A 20,000-nucleotide genomic window follows, 5' to 3' on the forward strand; every position below is an offset into this window, starting at 1 on the left:
GTTAGACAGGTAGGAGGGGCAGGGAGGTGTGTGTGAATGGATATGGACAGAGAGAGTTAGACAGGTAGGAGGGCAGGGTGGTGTGTGTGAATGGATATGGACAGAGAGAGAGTTAGACAGGTAGGAGGGGGCAGGGTGGTGTGTGTGAATGGATATGGACAGAGAGAGAGGTAGACAGGTAGGAGGGGCAGGGGTGGTGTGTGTGAATGGATATGGACAGAGAGAGAGGTAGACAGGTAGGAGGGGCAGGGTGGTGTGTGTGAATGGATATGGACAGAGAGAGAGAGTTAGACAGGTAGGAGGGGGCAGGGTGGTGTGTGTGAATGGATATGGACAGAGAGAGAGTTAGACAGGTAGGAGGGGCAGGGTGGTGTGTGTGAATGGATATGGACAGAGAGAGAGAGAGTTAGACAGGTAGGAGGGGCAGGGTGGTGTGTGTGAATGGATATGGACAGAGAGAGAGAGTTAGACAGGTAGGAGGGGCATGGTGGTGTGTGTGAATGGATATGGACAGAGAGAGAGTTAGACAGGTAGGAGGGGGCATGGTGGTGTGTGTGAATGGATATGGACAGAGAGAGAGAGAGTTAGACAGGTAGGAGGGGCATGGTGGTGTGTGTGAATGGATATGGACAGAGAGAGAGAGAGTTAGACAGGTAGGAGGGGCAGGGTGGTGTGTGTGAATGGATATGGACAGAGAGAGAGAGTTAGACAGGTAGGAGGGGCAGGGTGGTGTGTGTGAATGGATATGGACAGAGAGAGAGAGTTAGACAGGTATGAGGGGGCAGGGTGGTGTGTGTGAATGGATATGGACAGAGAGAGAGTTAGACAGGTAGGAGGGGCAGGGTGGTGTGTGTGAATGGATATGGACAGAGAGAGAGAGTTAGACAGGTAGGAGGGGGCAGGGTGGGTGTGTGTGAATGGATATGGACAGAGAGAGTTAGACAGGTAGGAGGGGCAGGGTGGTGTGTGTGAATGGATATGGACAGAGAGAGAGAGTTAGACAGGTAGGAGGGGCAGGGTGGTGTGTGTGAATGGATATGGACAGAGAGAGAGGTAGACAGGTAGGAGGGGCAGGGTGGTGTGTGTGAATGGATATGGACAGAGAGAGAGGTAGACAGGTAGGAGGGGCAGGGTGGTGTGTGTGAATGGATATGGACAGAGAGAGAGAGTTAGACAGGTAGGAGGGGGCAGGGTGGTGTGTGTGAATGGATATGGACAGAGAGAGAGAGTTAGACAGATAGGAGGGGCAGGGTGGTGTGTGTGAATGGATATGGACAGAGAGAGAGTTAGACAGGTAGGAGGGGGCATGGTGGTGTGTGTGAATGGATATGGACAGAGAGAGAGGTAGACAGGTAGGAGGGGGCAGGGTGGTGTGTGTGAATGGATATGGACAGAGAGAGAGAGAGACAGGTAGGAGGGGCAGGGTGGTGTGTGTGAATGGATATGGACAGAGAGAGAGGTAGACAGGTAGGAGGGGCAGGGTGGTGTGTGTGAATGGATATGGACAGAGAGAGAGGTAGACAGGTAGGAGGGGCAGGGTGGTGTGTGTGAATGGATATGGACAGAGAGAGAGTTAGACAGGTAGGAGGGGCAGGGTGGTGTGTGTGAATGGATATGGACAGAGAGAGAGTAGACAGGTAGGAGGGGCAGGGTGGTGTGTGTGAATGGATATGGACAGAGAGAGAGTTAGACAGGTAGGAGGGGCAGGGTGGTGTGTGTGAATGGATATGGACAGAGAGAGAGAGTTAGACAGGTAGGAGGGGGCAGGGTGGTGTGTGTGAATGGATATGGACAGAGAGAGAGGTAGACAGGTAGGAGGGGCAGGGTGGTGTGTGTGAATGGATATGGACAGAGAGAGAGAGTTAGACAGGTAGGAGGGGCAGGGTGGTGTGTGTGAATGGATATGGACAGAGAGAGAGTTAGACAGGTAGGAGGGGGCAGGGTGGTGTGTGTGAATGGATATGGACAGAGAGGTAGACAGGTAGGAGGGGCAGGGTGGTGTGTGTGAATGGATATGGACAGAGAGAGAGAGAGGTAGACAGGTAGGAGGGGCAGGGTGGTGTGTGTGAATGGATATGGACAGAGAGAGAGGTAGACAGGTAGGAGGGGCAGGGTGGTGTGTGTGAATGGATATGGACAGAGAGAGAGGTAGACAGGTAGGAGGGGCAGGGTGGTGTGTGTGAATGGATATGGACAGAGAGAGAGTTAGACAGGTAGGAGGGGCAGGGTGGTGTGTATGAATGGATATGGACAGAGAGAGAGGATATAGACAGGTAGGAGGGGCAGGGTGGTGTGTGTGAATGGATATGGACAGAGAGAGAGAGAGTTAGACAGATAGGAGGGGCAGGGTGGTGTGTGTGAATGGATATGGACAGAGAGAGAGTTAGACAGGTAGGAGGGGCAGGGTGGTGTGTGTGAATGGATATGGACAGAGAGAGAGAGAGTTAGACAGGTAGGAGGGGCAGGGTGGTGTGTGTGAATGGATATGGACAGAGAGAGAGAGTTAGACAGGTAGGAGGGGCAGGGTGGTGTGTGTGAATGGATATGGACAGAGAGAGTTAGACAGGTAGGAGGGGCAGGGTGGTGTGTGTGAATGGATATGGACAGAGAGAGAGTTAGACAGGTAGGAGGGGCAGGGTGTGTGTGTGAATGGATATGGACAGAGAGAGAGAGTTAGACAGGTAGGAGGGGCAGGGTGGTGTGTGTGAATGGATATGGACAGAGAGAGAGTTAGACAGGTAGGAGGGGCAGGGTGGTGTGTGTGAATGGATATGGACAGAGAGAGAGGTAGACAGGTAGGAGGGGGCAGGGTGGTGTGTGTGAATGGATATGGACAGAGAGAGAGTTAGACAGGTAGGAGGGGCAGGGTGGTGTGTGTGAATGGATATGGACAGAGAGAGAGAGTTAGACAGGTAGGAGGGGCAGGGTGGTGTGTGTGAATGGATATGGACAGAGAGAGAGAGTTAGACAGGTAGGAGGGGCAGGGTGGTGTGTGTGAATGGATATGGACAGAGAGAGAGAGAGTTAGACAGGTAGGAGGGGGCAGGGTGGTGTGTGTGAATGGATATGGACAGAGAGAGAGTTAGACAGGTAGGAGGGGCAGGGTGGTGTGTGTGAATGGATATGGACAGAGAGAGAGAGAGTTAGACAGGTAGGAGGGGCAGGGTGGTGTGTGTGAATGGATATGGACAGAGAGAGAGAGAGTTAGACAGGTAGGAGGGCAGGGTGGTGTGTGTGAATGGATATGGACAGAGAGGAACAGTTAGAGTTAGACAGGTAGGAGGGGCAGGGTGGTTGTGTGAATGGATGGACACAGAGGGGTTAGACAGGTAGGAGGGGCAGGGTGGTGTGTGTGAATGGATATGGACAGAGAGAGAGAGTTAGTTAGACAGGTAGGAGGGGCAGGGTGGTGTGTGTGAATGGATATGGACAGAGAGACAGAGTTTGACAGGTAGGAGGGGAGGGTGGTGTGTGTGAATGGATATGGACAGAGAGAGAGTTAGACAGGTAGGAGGGGGCAGGGTGGTGTGTGTGAATGGATATGGACAGCCCTTGAGAGAGTTAGACAGGTAGGAGGGGGGGCAGGGTGGTGTGTGTGAATGGATATGGACAGAGAGAGAGTTAGACAGGTAGGAGGGGCAGGGTGGTGTGTGAATGGATATGGACACAGAGAGAGAGGTAGACAGGTAGGAGGGGCAGGGTGGTGTGTGTGAATGGATATGGACAGAGAGAAAGTTAGACAGGTAGGAGGGGAAGGCTTGTGAAGTGTACATTGAATAGTGTTTGTGGAATGTTAAAGAAACATATTTTTAAAAGTGTGTGAGAGAGAGAGAGAGATTCCTCATCATGAGACACTGAGTCTCTAGAGGTGTTGGGTTCATAAATCACCGACTAACTGTCTGTCTGGTAAATAAACATAATGTGTTTCTGTCTCCTGCAGGCTCTGATGTCTCTGTTTGTGCTGGCATCTAAAGACGGCTGGGTCAACATCATGTACCATGGTCTGGATGCTGTGGGCATAGACCAACAGGTACTGTAGAACACACACAGGGCTGTTGCAGTGACCATATTACCGCCACACCGGTAGTCATGAGTCATGACCGCAGTCAAATTCTACATGGTAATCTCCTCTTATGCACTCTGGATATGCGTTGGTAGTACACAGCTCACTAACGAGCATCAGGTCCTAACGGCCTGGTACTCAGGGCTCTGTTGTCCCTCTAACCACCATCAGGTCCTAACGGACTGGTACTCAGGACTCTGTTGTCCATCTAACTACCATCAGGTCCTAAGGGCCTGGTACTCAGGACTCTGTTGTCCATCTATAACTACCATCAGGTCCTAAGGGCCTGGTACTCAGGGCTCTGTTGTCCCTCTGACCACCATCAGGTCCTAACGGCCTGGTACTCAGGGCTCTGTTGTCCCTCTGACCACCATCAGGTCCTAACGGCCTGGTACTCAGGGCTCTGTTGTCCCTCTAACCACCATCAGGTCCTAACGGAATGGTACTCAGGACTCTGTTGTCCATCTAACTACCATCAGGTCCTAAGGGCCTGGTACTCAGGGCTCTGTTGTCCCTCTAACCACCATCAGGTCCTAACGGCCTGGTACTCAGGGCTCTGTTGTCCCTCTAACCACCATCAGGTCCTAACGGCCTGGTACTCAGGGCTCTGTTGTCCCTCTATCCTACCATCAGGTCCTAACTAAGGGCCTGGTACTCAGGGCTCTGTTGTCCCTCTAACCACCATCAGGTCCTAACGGCCTGGTACTCAGGGCTCTGTTGTCCCTCTAACCACCATCAGGTCCTAACGGCCTGGTACTCAGGGCTCTGTTGTCCCTCTAACCACCATCAGGTCCTAACGGCCTGGTACTCAGGGCTCTGTTGTCCCTCTATCCACCATCAGGTCCTAACGACCTGGTACTCAGGTCTCTGTTGTCCCTCTAACCACCATCAGGTCCTAACGGCCTGGTACTCAGGGCTCTGTTGTCCCTCTGACCACCATCAGGTCCTAACGGCCTGGTACTCAGGGCTCTGTTGTCTCTCTAACCACCATCAGGTCCTAACGGCCTGGTACTCAGGTACTCAGGGCTCTGTTGTCCCTCTAACCACCATCAGGTCCTAACGGACTGGTACTCAGGACTCTGTTGTCCATCTAACTACCATCAGGTCCTAAGGGCCTGGTACTCACATTTCCTGACATTTAATCCAAGTAAAAATGTCCTGTCTTAGGTCAGTTAGGATCACCACTATTTTAAGAATGTGAAATGTCAGAATAATAGTAGAGAGAATGATTTATTTCAGCATTTATATATTTCATCAAATTCCCAGTGGGTCAGAAGTTTACATGCACTATATTAGTTTTTGGTAGCATTGCCTTTAAATTGTTTCACTTGGGTCAAATGTTTCGGGTAGCCTTCCACAACCTTCCCACAATAAATTGGGTGAATTTTGGCCCATTCCTCCTGGCCGAGCTGGTGTAACCGAGTCAGGTTTCTAGGCCTCCTTGCTCGCACACGCTTCAGTTCTGCCCACAAATGTTCTATAGGCTTGAGGTCAGGGCTTTGTGATGGCCACTCCAATACCTTGACTTTGTTGTCCTTAAGCCATTTTGCCACGACTTTGTTAGTCTGCTTGGGGTCGTTGTCCATTTGGAAGACCCATTAGCGACTATTTTGTTCACCAGTCCCTCCTGCAGCAAATCACCCCACAACATGATGCTGCCACCCCCACAACATGATGCTGCCACCCCCCTGCTTCACGGTCGGGATTGTATTTTTCGGCTTGCAAGCCTCCCCCTTTTTCCTCGAAACACAACGATGGTCATTATGGCCAAACAGTTCTATTTTTGTTTCATCAGACCAGAGGACATTTCTCCAAAAAGTACGATCTTTGTCTCCATGTGCAGTTGCAAACTGTAATCTGGCTTTTTTTATGGCGGTTTTGGAGCAGTGGCTTCTTCCTTGCTGAGCGGCCTTTCAGGTTATGTCGATTTAGGACTCTGTGGATATAGATACTATTATACCTGTTTCCTCCAGCATCTTCACAAGGTCCTTTGCTGTTGTTCTGGGATTGAATTGCACTTTTCGCAACAAAGTACGTTCATCTCTAGGAGACAGAACGTATCTCCTTCCTGAGCGGTATGGTGGCTGCATGGTCCCACGGTGTTTATACTTGCGTACTATTGTTTGTACAGATGAACGTGGTACCTTTATGCATTTGAGAATTGCTCCCAAGGATGAACCAGACTTGTGGAGGTCTACAATTGATTTTCTGAGGTCTTGGCTGATTTCTTTTGATTTTCCCATGATGTCAAGCAAAGAGGCACTGAGTTTGAAGGTAGGTTTTGAAATACATCCACTGGTACACCTCCAATTGACTCAAATGATGTCAGTTAGCCTATCAGAAGCTTCTAAAGTCATGACATAATTTTCTGGAATTTTCCAAGCTGTTTAAAGGCACAGACAACTTAGTGTAGGTAAACTTCTGACCCACTGGAATTGTGATACAGTGAATTTTAAGTGAACATTTCTGTCTGTAAACAATGTTTGGCAAAATTACTTGTGTCATGCACACTTGATGTTCTAACCGACTTGCCAAAACTATAGATTGTCAACAAGAAATTTGTGGAGTGACTCCAACCTAAGTCTATGTAAACTTCCGACTTCAACTGTAGATATGAGTCCAAGCCTGAAGGAATAAAACTGAATTAAAATAATGATTGTGTCGTTTAACAATACATAACCTACCGCATATTACAAAAACATTTAAGATATCTTTGGTACATAATTGGTATAGTCTAAATTAAACTAATTCAGTTAGCCTGCAATTATAGTGTTTGTATTTGATTTTGAACAGCCTAGTAGTAGGGCATTTTTGATATTTTGATAATTACCTTTAGCTACACATAATATCTTACTTGTATGAGGCTAGTATGTGTGGAGGCCTGAACAAGCTAAACATGTTTATGTTAATTAACAGTCAATTACTGTGAGACCGAAAGTCTTCTGCTTGACAATAACTGGCTGACAAAATTGCATGACCGCCACAGCCCTACACACACGCGCACACACACACACACACACACACACACACACACACACACACACACACACACACAGACACACACACACGCGCACACACACACGCTCACACACACACGCGCACACACACACAGTTGGGTCAACGTTATGAACCACGGACTGGACGCTGTGGGAATAGACAGGTACACATTAAAACACATACGCACACTCCCCACACAGAAACGGGCACACATACACACTCACACACACACACACACACACACACACACACACACACACACACACACACACACACTCACTCATCACCACACCACACATTAAAACACATCACTCACGCACACTCCACACACAACACGGGCACACACACACACACACACACACACACACACACACACACTCACCACAATCACACCACACACCACACTCACCACACCACCACCACTCACCACCACTCACCACTCACTCACTCACCACACACACACACACACACACACACTCACTCACCCACTCACACTCACTCACTCACCACAATCACTCACCACCACCACCACCACCACCACCTCACCTCACACTCACTCACTCACTCACCACCACTCACCACATTCACTCACTCACCACCACTCACTCACCACACTCACACACACACTCACACACTCACACATATACACATTCTCTGTAAAACAATTGAGTGGAAAAGTGGCTGCAAACAAGTTTTCCTGCTGAAAATAATGTGTTGGATGAGTCAGCAGATTTCTTTGACTCTCCTGTTGTCCCTTATTGAAAACCAGAACATGTCTTCCTCCTTGCTTCTTCTTTTTCTCTTGCCCTTTGACCTCTCTTTCATATCCATTTTTGCTTTTCAATCTCTCCCCTTACCTCTTCTCCTCCCTTTTCCCCCATGCCCATTTATCTTCTCTCTCTCTCTCTCTCTCTCTCTCTCTCTCTCTCTCTCCCACTCCCACTCCCCCTCCTTCCTCTTCTCCCTTTCAGCCTATGGATGCTGATCGTCCTCCTTGCTGAATTAACTAACATCTCTTTCCTCCTCCCCCCTCTCTCTCCCTCTTCCTCTCTCTCTTCCCTTCCTCCCCCTCTCTCTCCCCTCTCTCCCCTCCATCTCTATGTCCCTCTCCCTCCCTCTCTCTATCCTCCCCCTCCCCCACCTCCCTCTCTACCCTCCCCTCTCTATCTCCATCTCTCCCCTCCCCCTTTTATCTCTCCCCCTCTCTCTCTATCTTCCTCACTCCCTCTCTCCCTCCCTCTCTCTCCTCCCTCTCTCTCCTCCCCCTCTCTCTCCCTCCCCTCTCTCCTCCCTCCCTCTCTCCCCTCTCTCTCTCTCATCCCCTCTCTCTCTCCCTCCCATTTCTTCTCCTCCTCTCTCTCTCCTCCCTCTCTCTCTCCCTCCCTCTCTCTCTCCTCCCTCTCTCTCTCTCTCTCTCTCTCCTCTCCCTCTTTCTCCCTCCCTCTCTCTCTCCTTCCCTCTCTCTCCCTCCCTCTCTCTCCATCCCTCTCTCTCCCTCCCTCTCTCCTCCAGCCGTCTATTAACAACAATCCGTGGATGCTCCTGTACTTCATTTCCTTCCTCCTCATCGTCAGTTTCTTCGTCCTAAACATGTTCGTGGGCGTGGTGGTGGAGAACTTCCACAAGTGCAGACAGAACCAGGAAGTGGAGGAGGCCAAAAGGAGGGAGGAGAAACGACAGAGACGCATGGAGAAGAAGAGGAGGAGTAAGTGAGGGATGGATGGGGATGGAGGGAGGGAGAGAAAGAGGAAGGAATGGAGGGAAGGAAGGAGGGAGGAATGGAGATGGAGGGAGTGAGAGAGAGGGGGAAGGAAGGAGGAGGAATGGAGATGGAGGGAGTGGGAGGAAAGGAAGGAATGGAGGGATGGAGGGGGAGGGATGGGGAAGGAAAGAGAGAGAGGAGGGATGGAGGGGGAGGGATGGGGAAGGAAAGAGAGGGAGGAGGAATGGAGGGGGAGGATGGGGAAGGAAGAGAGAGGGAGGAGGGATGGGGAAGGAAAGAGAGAGAGGAGGGATGGAGGGGGAGGGATGGGGAAGGAAGAGAGAGAGGAGGGATGGAGGGGGAGGGATGGGGAAGGAAAGAGAGAGGAGGGGTGGAGGGGGAAGGAAAAAGAGAGAGGAGGGATGGAGGGGGAGGGATGGGGAAGGAAAGAGAGAGAGGAGGGATGGAGGGGGAGGGATGGGGAAGGAAAGAGGGAGGAGGGATGGGGGAGGGATGGGGAAGGAAAGAGAGAGAGGAGGGATGGAGGGGGAAGGAAAAAGAGAGAGGGAGGGATGGAGGGGGAGGGATGGGGAAGGAAAGAGAGAGAGGAGGGATGGAGGGGGAAGGAAAAAGAGAGAGGAGGGATGGAGGGGAGGGATGGGGAAGGAAAGAGAGAGAGGAGGGATGGAGGGGGAGGGATGGGGAAGGAAAGAGAGAGAGGAGGGATGGAGGGGGAGGGATGGGGAAGGAAAGAGAGAGAGGAGGGATGGAGGGGAGGGATGGGGAAGGAAATAGAGAGAGGAGGGATGGAGGGGGAAGGAAAGAGAGAGGAGGGATGGGGGGAGGGATGGGGAAGGAAAGAGAGAGAGGATGGATGGAGGAAGGAAAAAGAGAGGAGGGATGGAGGGGGAGGGATGGGGAAGGAAGAGAGAGAGGAGGGGTGGAGGAGGGAGGGATGGGGAAGGAAAGAGAGAGAGGAGGGATGGAGGGGGAGGGATGGAGGGAGGAGGGAGGAGGGATGGAGGGAGGAGAGGAGGGATGGAGGGGGAGGGGGAGGGAGGAGGGATGGAGGGGGAGGGATGGGGAAGGAAAAAGAGAGAGGAGGGATGGAGGGGGAGGGATGGGGAAGGAAAGAGAGAGGAGGAGGATGGGAAGGAAAGAGAGAGGAGGGGTGGAGGGGGAGGGATGGGGAAGGGAAAGAGAGAGGAGGTGGAGAGGAGGGAGGGATGGGGAAGGAAAGAGAGAGAGGAGGGATGGAGGGTGAAGATAGATAGGGTTACATAGAGGAAAAGTAAAGTCGTGTCAATTTTTATCAAATCACATTTTATTTGTCACGTGCTGAGTATAACAGGAGTAGACTTTACTGTAAAATGCTGACTGGAGAGGCCTTTCCCAACAGTGCAGAGTTAAAGTGTCCAATGAGTGTGAACGTGTCCAATAAATAGTCCAATGAATGAGTGTGACAGTGTCCAATGAATGAGTGTGACAGTGTCCAATGAATGAGTGTGACAGTGTCCAATGAATGAGTGTGACAGTGTCCAATGAATGAGTGTGACAGTGTCCAATGAATGAGTGTGACAGTCCAATGAATGAGTGTGACAGTGTCCAATGAATGAGTCCAATGAATGAGTGTGACAGTGTCCAATGAATGAGTGTGACAGTGTCCAATGAATGAGTGTGACAGTGTCCAATGAATGAGTGTGACAGTGTCCAATGAATGAGTGTGCATAGAGGCCGTGCAACAACAACAATAAGGGGTCTATGCATATAGTCTGGGTAGTAGTATGATGAAGTGTTTGGCAGTCTGATGGCTGGTGTATGTACAGGATACACATGGTATACACTTTCCTACTGAATTCTTACTGCCAGGTTCCTTCTCTATAATGCCACAACAATAAGGGGTCTATGCATATAGTCTGGGTAGTAGTATGATGAAGTGTTTGGCAGTCTGATGGCTGGTGTATGTACAGGATACACATGGTATACACCTTCCTACTGAATTCTTACTGCCAGGTTCCTTCTCTATAATGCCACAACAATAAGGGGTCTATGCATATAGTCTGGGTAGTAGTATGATGAAGTGTTTGGCAGTCTGATGGCTGGTGTATGTACAGGATACACATGGTATACACCTTCCTACTGAATTCTTACTGCCAGGTTCCTTCTGCCACAACAATAAGACACAATAACACATAAGGCTCAGTAGAAGAGAATAGACATTGTATCAAGTGAACATACACTCTGAGAAGAAAAGGTTCCTGGAGGATCCTTTGGCGGTTCTTCAAATTGAAACTGTGGGGGAACCCCTACAAGTTCTTCAAAGAACCCTTTAAATGGAACCTCAAAGAACCTTTTGAAGAACCTTTTCTGGTTCATTTTTGATCTACCCCCCCTCCCCTGTTATTACTAATAATAATATGCATAACAATAACAACACTAAATATGAGGAAAACTCCCAGCAGAGCCCCAAGACCAATGGGTTTTCCTCTGTCCTGTTGATGTTAATGTGTTGATGTTCTCTGTATCTATAGAATGATTTCACAGTGGATGATGTTGATGTTAATGTGTTGATGTTCTCTGTATCTATAGAATGAGTTCACAGTGGATGATGTTGATGTTAATGTGTAGATGTTCTCTGTATCTATAGAATGATTTCACAGTGGATGAGTTGGTTAATGATGTTGATGTTTAATGTGTTGATGTTCTCTGTATCTATAGAATGATTTCACAGTGGATGATGTTGATGTTAATGTGTAGATGTTCTCTGTATCTATAGAATGATTTCACAGTGGATGATGTTGATGTTAATGTGTTGATGTTCTCTGTATCTATAGAATGAGTTCACAGTGGATGATGTTTATGTTAATGTGTAGATGTTCTCTGTATCTATAGAATGATTTCACAGTGGATGATGTTGATGTTAATGTGTAGATGTTCTCTGTATCTATAGAATGATTTCACAGTGGATGATGTTGATGTTAATGTGTAGATGTTCTCTGTATCTATAGAATGATTTCACAGTGGATGATGTTGATGTTAATGTGAAGATGTTCTCTGTATCTATAGAATGATTTCACAGTGGATGATGTTGATGTTAATGTGTAGATGTTCTCTGTATCTATAGAATGATTTCACAGTGGATGATGTTGATGTTAATGTGTAGATGTTCTCTGTATCTATAGAATGATTTCACAGTGGATGATGTTGATGTTAATGTGTAGATGTTCTCTGTATCTATAGAATGATTTCACAGTGGATGATGTTGATGTTAATGTGTTGATGTTCTCTGTATCTATAGAATGATTTCAGTGGATGATGTTGATGATGTTGATGTTAATGTTGATGTTAATGTGTAGATGTTCTCTGTATCTATAGAATGAGTTCACAGTGGATGATGTTGATGTTAATGTGTAGATGTTCTCTGTATCTATAGAATGAGTTCACAGTGGATGATGTTGATGTTAATGTGTAGATGTTCTCTGTATCTATAGAATGAGTTCACAGTGGATGATGGTTAATAGATGTTCTCTGTATCTATAGAATGATTTCACAGTGGATGATGTTGATGTTAATTTAGATGTTCTCTGTATCTATAGAATGATTTCACAGTGGAGTGTTTCTGGGAGGGAGAAGTCTGTGAATCCCAAAAATAGTCATTATACAGAGGATTAACAAAACATGCACACGACAGTTTTCATACCTTGGTTTGTGTTCAGCCATCTACAGACACAGAAATGAGCAGTTCAGTCATCTACAGACACAGAAATGAGCAGTTCAGTCATCTACAGACACAGAAGTGAGCAGTTCAGTCATCTACAGACACAGAAATGAGCAGTTCAGTCATCTACAGACACAGAAATGAGCAGTTCAGTCATCTACAGACACAGAAATGAGCAGTTCAGCCATCTACAGACACAGAAATGAGCAGTTCAGTCATCTACAGACACAGAAATGAGCAGTTCAGCCATCTACAGACACAGAAATGAGCAGTTCAGTCATCTGCACCCAACACAGCTATTCTTCAACATATTCTTATAGACTAAATATTGTTATCTTTTTGTTGATTGATATCCATTGAATTGTGTCCATTTTCTGTTATGAAATATTTGCACAAATATGAAAAGATAGATGTTATAATCATGAAACAATGTACATTTAGATCATACAATGGACAAACCTTACCTTACATTGAGATCTTTACATTTGTCAGTTAAGTCCCTGCTCCTTCTGTCCTTTCAAATTCAAATCCAAGTGTTTCAGTTGGGCAAATAAGACCCTCCAAGAACCCCCACCAACTAAAGAGGTTCCTCGATGAACCCCACCTCCTATGGGGTTCTTGGAAGAACCTTTTGGGGGGCATTTTGAGTGCCAAGAACCCTAAGGTTCTTTGAAGAACTTCAAGGATCTGAGAAGAACCCTTGTTGAACAACACATTTTTAGAGTGTATAGTTATTGTTAAAAAGGTAGAAACAGGTCAAATAACATGAGATTCATTGAACCAATTATGAGAAGTAGAAAAATAAGAATATGAAAGTGTGATTAAAAGTTGGGGTGGATGGGGTCAAACTGAAAGTTGGGGAGGATGGGGTCAAACTGAAAGTTAGGGTGGATGGGGTCAAACTGAAAGTTAGGGAGGATGGGGTCAAACTGAAAGTTAGGGTGGATGGGGTCAAACTGAAAGTTAGGGAGGATGGGGTCAAACTGAAAGTTAGGGAGGATGGATGGGAGGATTGCACAAACTGGTTGGGGAGGACAAACTGAAAGTTGGGGAAGATGGGGTCAAACTGAAAGTTAGGGTGGATGGGGTCAAACTGAAAGTTAGGGTGGATGGGGTCAAACTGAAAGTTAGGGAGGATGGGGTCAAACTGAAAGTTAGGGAGGATGGGGTCAAACTGAAAGTTGGGGAGGATGGGGTCAAACTGAAAGTTGGGAGGATGGGGTCAAACTGAAAGTTGGGGAGGATGGGGTCAAACTGAAAGTTGGGGTCAAACTGGATGGGGTCAAACTGAAAGTTAGGGTGGGGAGGATGGGGTCAAACTGAAACTGAAAGTTGGGGGGATGGGGTCAAACTGAAAGTTAGGAGGATGGGGAGGATGGGGTCAAACTGAAAGTTAGGGAGGATGGGGTCAAACTGAAAGTTGGGGAGGATGGGGTCAAAGGAGGATGGGGTCAAACTGAAAGTTGGGGAGGATGGGGTCAAACTGAAAGTTGGGGAGGGGGAGGATGGGGTCAAACTGAAAGTTGGGGAGGATGGGGTCAAACTGAAAGTTAGGGAGGATGGGGTCAAACTGAAAGTTGGGGAGGATGGGGTCAAACTGAAAGTTGGGGAGGATGGGGTCAAACTGAAAGTTGGGGAGGATGGGGTCAAACTGAAAGTTAGGGAGGATGGGGTCAAACTGAAAGTTAGGGTGGATGGGGTCAAACTGAAAGTTGGGGAGATTCAAACTGAAAGTTGGGGAGGATGGGGAGGGGGTCAAACTGAAAGTTAGGGAGGATGGGGTCAAACTGAAAGTTGGGGAGGATGGGGTCAAACTGAAAGTTGGGGAGGATGGGGTCAAACTGAAAGTTGGGGAGGATGGGGTCAAACTGAAAGTTGGGGAGGATGGGGTCAAACTGAAAGTTAGGGAGGATGGGGTCAAACTGAAAGTTGGGGAGGAAAGTTGGGAGGATGGGGTCAAACTGAAAGTTGGGGGAGGGAGGATGGGGTCAAACTGAAAGTTGGGGAGGATGGGGTCAAACTGAAAGTTGGGGTGGATGGGGTCAAACTGAAAGTTGGGGAGGATGGGGTCAAACTGAAAGTTGGGGAGGATGGGGTCAAACTGAAAGTTGGGGAGGATGGGGTCAAACTGAAAGTTGGGGAGGATGGGGTCAAACTGAAAGTTAGGGAGGGAGGATGGGGTCAAACTGAAAGTTGGGGAGGATGGGGTCAAACTGAAAGTTAGGGAGGGAGGATGAGGGTCAAACTGAAAGTTGGGGAGGATGGGGTCAAACTGAAAGTTGGGGAGGATGGGGAGGGGTCAAACTGAAAGTTGGGGAGGATGGGGTCAAACTGAAAGTTGGGGAGGATGGGGTCAAACTGAAAGTTGGGGAGGATGGGGTCAAACTGAAAGTTGGGGAGGATGGGGTCAAACTGAAGTTGGGAGGAGTCAAACTGAAAGTTGGGGAGGATGGGTCAAACTGAAAGTTGGGAGGATGGGGTCAAACTGAAAGTTGGGGAGGATGGGGTCAAACTGAAAGTTGGGGAGGATGGGGTCAAACTGAAAGTTGGGAGGATGGGGTCAAACTGAAAGTTGGGGGGAGGATGGGGTCAAACTGAAAGTTAGGGTGGAGTTGGGGTCAAACTGAAAGTTAGGGAGGATGGGGTCAAACTGTTGGGGAGGAGTTGAAAGTTGGGGAGGATGGGGTCAAACTGAAAGTTGGGAGGATGGGGTCAAACTGGAGGATGGGGTCAAACTGAAAGTTTGGGGAGGATGGGGTCAAACTGAAAGTTGGGGAGGATGGGGTCAAGTTGGGGACTGTCAAAAAGTTGGGGAGGATGGGGTCAAACTGAAAGTTGGGGAGGATGGGAGGATGGGGTCAAACTGAAAGTTGGGGAGGATGGGGTCAAACTGAAAGTTGGGGAGGATGGGGTCAAACTGAAAGTTGGGGAGGATGGGGTCAAACTGAAAGTTGGGGAGGATGGGGTCAAACTGAAAGTTGGGGAGGATGGAAAGGGTCAAACTGAAAGTTGGGGAGGATGGGGTCAAACTGAAAGTTGGGGAGGGGGAGGATGGGGTCAAACTGAAAGTTGGGGAGGATGAAGTTGGGGGTCAAACTGAAAGTTGGGGAGGATGGGGTCAAACTGAAAGTTGGGGAGGATGGGGTCAAACTGAAAGTTAGGGAGGATTGGGGAGGGTCAAACTGAAAGTTGGGGAGGATGTTGGGGAGGATGGGGTCAAACTGAAAGTTGGGGAGGATGGGGTCAAACTGAAAGTTGGGGGGAGGATGGGGTCAAACTGAAAGTTGGGGAGGATGGGGTCAAACTGAAAGTTAGGGAGGATGGGGTCAAACTGAAAGTTGGGAGGATGGGGTCAAACTGAAAGTTGGGGGGAGGATGGGGGGGTCAAACTGAAAGTTGGGGAGGATGGGGTCAAACTGAAAGTTGGGGAGGATGGGGTCAAACTGAAAGTTAGGGGAGGATGGGTCAAACTGAAAGTTAGGGGTCAAACTGGAGTTGGGGAGGGGGTCAAACTGAAAGTTGGGGAGGATGGGGTCAAACTGAAAGTTGGGGAGGATGGGGTCAAACTGAAAGTTGGGGAGGATGGGGTCAAACTGAAAGTTGGGAGGGGAGGAGTTGGGGAGGGGTCAAACTGAAAGTTGGGGAGGATGGGGTCAAACTGAAAGTTGGGGAGGATGGGGTCAAACTGAAAAGGAGTTGGGAGGATGGGGTTGAAAGGGGAGGATGGGGTCAAACTGAAAGTTGGGGAGGATGGGGTCAAACTGAAGGTTGGGGAGGATGGGGTCAAACTGAAAGTTGGGGAGGATGGGGTCAAACTGAAAGTTGGGGAATGGGGTCAAACTGAAAGTTGGGGAGGGGTCAAACTGAAAGTTGGGGAGGATGAAAGTTGGGGGGGTCAAACTGAAAGTTGGGGGGAGGAAATTGGGGAGGATGGGGTCAAACTGAAAGTTGGGGAGGATGGGGTCAAACTGAAAGTTGGGGAGGATGGGGTCAAACTGAAAGTTGGGGAGGATGGGGTCAAACTGAAAGTTGGGGAGGATGGGGTCAAACTGAAATGGGGGATTGGGGAGAATGGGGTTGAAAGTTGGGGAGGGGATTGGGTCAAACTGAAAGTTGGGGAGGATTGGGTCAACTCAAAGTTGGGGAGGATTGGGTCAAACTGAAAGTTATGGAGGATGGGTCAAACTGAAAGTTGGGGAGGATTGGGTCAAACTGAAAGTTGGGGAGGATTGGGTCAAACTGAAAGTTGGGGAGGATTGGGGTCAAACTGAAAGTTGGGGAGGATGGGGTCAAACTGAAAGTTGGGGAGGATGGGGTCAAACTGAAAGTTGGGGAGGATGGGGTCAAACTGAAAGTTGGGGAGGATGGGTCAAACTGAAAGTTGGGGAGGATGGGGTCAAACTGAAAGTTGAGGAGGATGGGTCAAACTGAAAGTTGGGGAGGATGGGGTCAAACTGAAAGTTGGGGGATTGGGTCAAACTGAAAGTTGGGGAGGATGGGGTCAAACTGAAGTTGGGGAGGAGTCAAACTGGGGAGGATGGGGTCAAACTGAAAGTTGGGGAGGATGGGGTCAAACTGAAAGTTGGGGAGGATGGGGTCAAACTGAAAGTTGGGAGGATGGGTCAAACTGAAAGTTGGGAGGAGTTGGGAGGATGGGGTCAAACTGAAAGTTGGGGAGGATGGGTCAAACTGAAAGTTGGGGAGGGGTCAAAAACTGAAAGTTGGGGAGGATGGGGTCAAACTGAAAGTTGGGGAGGATGGGGTCAAACTCAAAAAGGTTGGGGAGGATGGGGTCAAACTGAAAGTTGGGGAGGATGGGGTCAAACTGAAAGTTTGGGTCAAACTGAAAGGATGGGGTCAAACTGAAAGTTGGGGAGGATGGGGTCAAACTGAAAGTTGGGGAGGATTGGGTCAAACTGGGGAGGATGGGGTCAAACTGAAAGTTGGGGAGGATGGGGTCAAACTGAAAGTTGGGGAGGATGGGGTCAAACTGAAAGTTGGGGAGGATGGGGTCAAACTGAAAGTTGGGGAGGATGGGGTCAAACTGAAAGTTGGGGAGGATGGGGTCAAACTGGGGAGGATTGGGTCAAACTGAAAGTTGGGGAGGATGGGGTCAAACTGAAAGTTGGGGAGGATTGGGTCAAACTGAAAGTTGGGGGAGGAAGTCAAACTGAAAGTTGGGAGGATGGGGTCAAACTGAAAGTTGGGGAGGATGGGGTCAAACTGAAAGTTGGGGAGGATGGGGTCAAACTGAAAGTTGAAAGTTGGGGAGGATGGGGTCAAACTGAAAGTTGGGGGAGGATGGGGTCAAACTGAAAGTTGGGAGGATGGGGTCAAACTGAAAGTTGGGGAGGATGAGGTCAAACTGAAAGTTGGGGAGGATGGGGTCAAACTGAAAGTTGGGGAGGATGGGGTCAAACTGAAAGTTGGGGAGGATGAGGTCAAACTGAAAGTTGGGGAGGATGGGGTCAAACTGAAAGTTGGGGAGGATGGGGTCAAACTGAAAGTTGGGGAGGATGGTCAAACTGAAAGTCAATGGGTCAAACTGAAAGTTGGGGAGGATGGGGTCAAACTGAAAGTTGGGGAGGATGGGGTCAAACTGAAAGTTGGGGAGGAAGTTGGGGAGGGTTGGGGAGGATGGGGTCAAACTGAAAGTTAGGGGAGGGGAGGATGGGAGGGGTCAAACTGAAAAAGGATTGGGTGGGGAGGATTGGGTCACACTGAAAGTTGGGGAGGATGGGGTCAAACTGAAAGTTGGGGAGGATTGGGAGGGTCAAACTGAAAGTTGGGGAGGGGGAGGATTGGGTCAAACTGAAAGTTGGGGAGGATGGGGTCAAACTGAAAGTTGGGGAGGAGTCAAACTGAAAGTTGGGGAGGATGGGGTCAAACTGAAAGTTGGGAGGATGGGGTCAAACTGAAAGTTGGGGAGGATGGGGTCAAACTGAATGTTGGGGAGGATTAGGTCAAACTGAAAGTTGGGGGAGGATGGGTCAAACTGAAAGTTGGGGAGGATGGGTCAAACTGAAAGTTGGGGAGGATGGGTCAAACTGAAAGTTGGGAGGATGGGGAGTTGGGGAGGATGGGGTCAAACTGAAATGGGGTCAAACTGAAAGTTGGGGAGGATGGGGTCAAACTGAATGTTGGGGAGGATGGGGTCAAACTGAAAGTTGGGGAGGATGGGGTCAAACTGAAAATTGGGGAGGATGGGGTCAAACTGAAAGTTGGGGAGTCAAACTGAAAGTTGGGGAGGATGGGGTCAAACTGAAAGTTGGGGGGATTGGGTCAAACTGAAAGTTGGGAGGATGGGTCAAACTGAAAGTTGGGGAGGATTGGGTCAAACTGAAAGTTGGGGAGGAAAGTTGGGGAGGATGGGTCAAACTGAAAGTTGGGAGGAGGGTCAAACTGAAGGTTGGGGAGGATGGGTCAAACTGAAAATTGGGAGGATTGGGTCAAACTGAAAGTTGGGGAGGATTTGGGTCAAACTCCAAAGTTGGGGAGGAGGTCAAACTGAAAGTTAGGGAGGATTGGGTCAAACTGAAAAATTGGGGAGGATGGGGTCAAACTGAAAGTTGGGGAGGATTGGGTCAAACTGAAAGTTGGGGAGGATGGGGTCAAACTATCCTGAGAGCTGGAGAATTAAAGTAGAATGTTTAACTGGCCCATCTCTGCAGGTGGTTTGATGTAATCACATGATGATATCAAACTGAAATATTACTATATGAGGATGGTCATTCATCACTGAAAGTTTTAGTCCATTTAGGTCTATTTTACTTCCTGTTTAAGGAAAAGGATATTTATCATTTCTCTGTAGAATAGCTCATCCTTTCTTTCCCTCCCTCTACTCGCTCCCTGACTTCCATCCTTTCTCTCTCACCTTCTCTTGCTTTCTGGGGAGGATTTCACCCATCCTCTCGTCCCTCCCCTGTCTCAATCTTACCCCTCTACAATCCTCTATATTCAAACTCTTTTTCCTCCTCTCCCTCTCACTCCTCTCTCTCTCCTCTCTTCCCTTCCACACCTCTCCCTCTCCTCTCATGTCTCCTACCCCCTCCCTCATCCCTTTAGGTCTCTTCTCCCTACCTCTATCCACCCTATCTCCTCTCCTCTCCCCTCTCTTCTTTATCCTCGCTCCACCCTCTCTCTCCCCTCTCCTCTTCCCTCCTCCCCTCCTCCCTCCCCTTCCCCTCCCTCCCTCTCACTCCTCTTCCTCCCACTTCCTCCTCCACACCTCTCCCTCTCCCTTCTCCTCCCCTCCCCTCCCCTCCTCTTCCTCCCCACCTATCTCCTCTCTCCTCCCTCTCTTCTTTTCCCCTCGCTCCCCCTCTCCTCCCCTCCCTCTCCCTCCCTCCCTCCCCTCCCCTCTCCTCTTCCTCCCCACTTCTCCAATCTCCCCTCTCCTCCTCTCTCCCCTCCCCTCCCCTCTCCTCTTCCTCCCCACTTCTCCCCTCTCTTCTTCTTTATCCTCGCCCTCCCTCTCCTCCCCTCTCCTCTTCTCCCCTCCCCTCCCCTCTCCTCTTCCT

General features: G+C 49.1%; 1 protein-coding gene across 1 annotated transcript in view; it reads left to right on the forward strand.

Annotated features, from left to right (window-relative positions):
* LOC135559803 (voltage-dependent T-type calcium channel subunit alpha-1I-like) overlaps window positions 1-20,000 on the forward strand; it is a 171,064-nt gene that overhangs the window by 149,572 nt on the left and 1,492 nt on the right. The window contains exons 24-25 of the mRNA XM_065000682.1: window positions 3,941-4,030; window positions 8,573-8,765. Of these exons, the coding sequence (XP_064856754.1) occupies window positions 3,941-4,030; window positions 8,573-8,765 (283 nt within the window). The remainder of the gene's footprint in view (window positions 1-3,940; window positions 4,031-8,572; window positions 8,766-20,000) is intronic.

The sequence above is a fragment of the Oncorhynchus nerka genome, linkage group LG15 (assembly GCF_034236695.1).
Source record: "Oncorhynchus nerka isolate Pitt River linkage group LG15, Oner_Uvic_2.0, whole genome shotgun sequence".
Taxonomy (NCBI): domain Eukaryota; kingdom Metazoa; phylum Chordata; class Actinopteri; order Salmoniformes; family Salmonidae; genus Oncorhynchus; species Oncorhynchus nerka.